Below are 3,485 nucleotides of genomic sequence, written 5' to 3' on the forward strand. Positions count from 1 at the left end.
TGCTCCTTTTCTCAGAAATCCTTCCCCGTATATCTTTGTGAAACTACCTTTCTCTTCCTTCATGTTCCACCACAAAATACTGAATACACTTTTCAAGAAGCCTTCGGCCTAACCCTTAGCCCTCATCCTCAACTTTGTGCCAAATTAGCTGTGGCATGCAAGTTTTGTGACTGGAACTCCCTGTGACCTTTCCTTTCTCACAAAGAAGCCATAGATGCCTACAAGTTAGGTCAGGCTGTGGCATGTGTGTGATACTATTTGTCCCCGTGCCAATACCCAACCTAAATCACTCCCCCAAAACTGTTATTAGCAGCAGACGGGAGAACTTACAAAAACAATTTATGGCTAACAGTACTGGGGAGGGATTGGATCAGGGCCATGATGTGGGGGGAAAGGTTAGAACCCTCTTCTTTTGACCGCAATCCAAGGCCCTAACAATACTGAGAGCTCCAGTCACAAAACTTTCACATCTACTTTGGTCCTTGTTCACATTTATCCCTTGTTTCCTTTCCCTGCTGTTCTGTTACCTGTAGCCCTTCAACAGTTGGCATTTTTCTCCAGTCCAAGTCCAAATTAAGCTTGTAAGCTTCTCTGGGCAGAGACCTGCTCTGTCCCTATTTTGTTTGCATCAAATCTTTGATTAACATTCCTGTCATAAAAGTACACAGTGTAATGTTTAATTTAAATTATTAATTAATTATAGTTATACAGCACCCAAACTTCCACCTCTGGGTGGTTCATTATGTTACTCTATAAAGTGTAACAGTCACTGTGAGCATAGTAGCAGCAGTAATAGTTGTAGTTGCAGAAACGTTAATGGTGCTTTAAAGAAATTATATGTCTTGATGCCGCACTTTCCTAAGGGTCCCTTATATTTATTCTCCAGAAAAATAGAAACCAACCATTCCTGCTCAGATTGTACAGGCAGGAACCCAGCCAGAAAAATCACAGACTCCCAAACTCCCTAATGGAAGAGGAGCTGCATTAAGCCCATTAACATCAGCCAAATGGTTATCATCAATTTTTAATCAGAAATAAAACCAGAAATATGGTAAGCAAATCCCAGTAGCAAGTAAATTTAAATAACGGTCATAGGGAAATCCAATCACTTAAGCATAGGAACTCAATCAACTGAGGGGAGGGAAGCGCGGGTTTTTGTGTTTTGTTTTGTGCTTCTTTTCTTTTGAGAGAACGACGACAGCTATATTAATAAAGATTAAAGTGCTGCAAAAAGTGAGCCGTTCGGATCCATTAACCCCTTCCCTGCTGCCCTGCCTCCTGCGGCACCGAGGGACTTTCGCTTCTGCTAACATAACATGCCAGATTTTCCCGCCTCTCGCCTGCAGGACCCAGCCTCGCAGGCTGCTGCTGTTGTCTTTGCAAACAGGACTTGCCCAGCACCTCAGCACCCGGGAGCCGGACTCTTGGGCTAAAGGAGGAGATCTCGCTGCTCTCCAGGGCTGTCTCTCAGCGTGAAGGGGCTGCTTTTTGCATTAGATGTGGCAAAGCCCCGCGCAAGAGTTGCGAACCAGATGCGAGTTTGCAAAGGGCGGTGAGCAAGCGGGAAGGGGTGGCAAGGTGGGAGGGGGAAAGGGGAGCCGTCGGGCGATGGTGGAGGACCCGAGGGATCCCCGTCCTCCTCTTCCTGCCCTCTACTGACGCGGGAACTAGACGGGGGGAGGATGGTGCCCGGCCTCCCCCCGGGGCTGCTGGCGCTGGGGGCTGCTTTGCTCTGGCCGCCCTGCCAGGGGAGCTGCGGGGAGCTGAAGTGCGGGGAGCAGGAGCGCTGCTGCCGCTTTGGCAACATCACCTACACGGAGATCAAGTGCTGCAAGCTGCCCTTTCACACCTTCCTGGACAACGTGGGCTGGTTCGTGCGGAAGCTCTCCGGGCTGCTCATCCTGCTGGTGCTCTTCGCCATCGGCTACTTTCTGCAGCGCATCATCTGCCCCAGCCCGCGCAGGCACAACCGGCGGCGCCGGCGCCCGGGGCAGCAGGACGAGGAGGAAGAGGAAGATGGGGAGGAGCAGGAGGGAGAGCTCGACTCGCGCGGAGGCGGCGGCACCCCGCTCAACGTGACGGCCGCCACCTCGCAGGACTCGCTGCTGGATAGCCGGAGCCGGGACTTGCCGCCTCCGCCTCTGCTGCACATCGTCTCGCCCGTCTTCTTGCAGCTGCCCAGCTACGAGGAGGTGAAGTATTTGCCCACGTACGAGGAATCCATGCGGCTCCAGCAGCCCGGCGTCTTGCCCGTCACCAGCCTGGCCACAGGGGCGGGCAGAGGCCTCGCGGACCTGGACTGCTGGTCAGCGGGCAGCTGAGGAGGAGCATCCCCCCACCCGCACCAGGCCATCCCTTTGCTCCTCTGTTCTCTCCATCCCACCCTGGAGCTGATCTCCCAAGGGAGCTTCTACCCACGTGGCCGCCGGCGGTGGTGGCAAGCAGTCGCCTTTCCTCCCTTCCGAGAGAGAGAGAGATCTGCAAAGATTGCCAAGAGAGTTGGGGGAGGGGGAGGAGGCGACACGAACGGGGCCTTTGGCCTTTCCTCGTGCCTTCTTGCAAGGTTGCACCCACGAAGGTGAACTGGAGCAGTGGAAGAAGCAAGCGCTCGCGGTCTGCCTTGAGGAAACCCCTTTCCTCTCCCCCCCGACCCCCCTCACCCCCTAGCACCGCCGGCCTTCACGCCCAAGGTTCTAATGATGATTGTATCTTTGATTATAAGTGCCTAGTTTAATGTGTGGCATGCATTCAGTTGGACGCATTCGGAACTAGGAGCCAGAAGGTTTGATTAGGTTTCTGCCCTTCCGAGGAGACGGGACGCCCTGTTTTGTTAACCTCTTTTTGCTGCAGATTAAAATCCTGGAAGACGTCGCTTGTGGTTATTTACTTGCGGGGAAACTCGGCTCAAGTTAGTTGAAATGTTTTCTGCCTTCCTAGTCAGGAGAAAGGCCGACAGTCTGTATTGGGGTCCTTGGAATAATTGCTTTTACTTTCTTTGGGATTTTGGGATGGTTCGATTAAGAAAGATTTGGTGGTGATAGTATGGGTGGTGTTGTGGGGGGAAATACCTCTGAAGAGAACAGAAATGATCATCCATCCTTTCACTGACTGCTAGTATTAAAGTGAGCAATTCCAGAATAGTAGTACTGTAGAGTAAAGTAAAGTTGTGCTGTCAAGTCAGTGTCGACTCCTGGCAACCACAGAGCCCTGTGGTTTTGTTTGGTAGAATACACAAGGGGTTTACCATTGCCATCTCCCACGCAGTCTGAGACGATGCCTTTCAACATCTTATATCGCTGCTGCCCGTTATAGACATTTACTGTAGTCTGGGAAGCATACCAGCTGAGATTCAAACCAACAAGCAACCTCTTTCTCCCTAGGCAAGTTACTTCCCCACTGTGCCATTAGGTGGCCTCTATATAAGGCAGCTTTCTAACCCAGGGTTTTCACTGCAGTATAGTAGTACTGTACTGCAGTGAAAACCC

General features: G+C 51.7%; 1 protein-coding gene across 1 annotated transcript; it reads left to right on the forward strand.

The window, feature by feature from the left end:
- The first annotated feature begins 1,048 nt into the window (after positions 1–1,048).
- On the forward strand, positions 1,049–3,001 carry C3H3orf80 (chromosome 3 C3orf80 homolog). The gene has a single exon (XM_053310401.1). The coding sequence runs from the start codon at positions 1,683–1,685 to the stop codon at positions 2,319–2,321; it is 639 nt and encodes a 212-aa protein (XP_053166376.1). The 5' UTR covers positions 1,049–1,682; the 3' UTR covers positions 2,322–3,001.
- The last annotated feature ends 484 nt before the right edge of the window (positions 3,002–3,485 follow it).

This window comes from Hemicordylus capensis, chromosome 3 (genome assembly GCF_027244095.1).
Source record: "Hemicordylus capensis ecotype Gifberg chromosome 3, rHemCap1.1.pri, whole genome shotgun sequence".
Classification (NCBI taxonomy): domain Eukaryota; kingdom Metazoa; phylum Chordata; class Lepidosauria; order Squamata; family Cordylidae; genus Hemicordylus; species Hemicordylus capensis.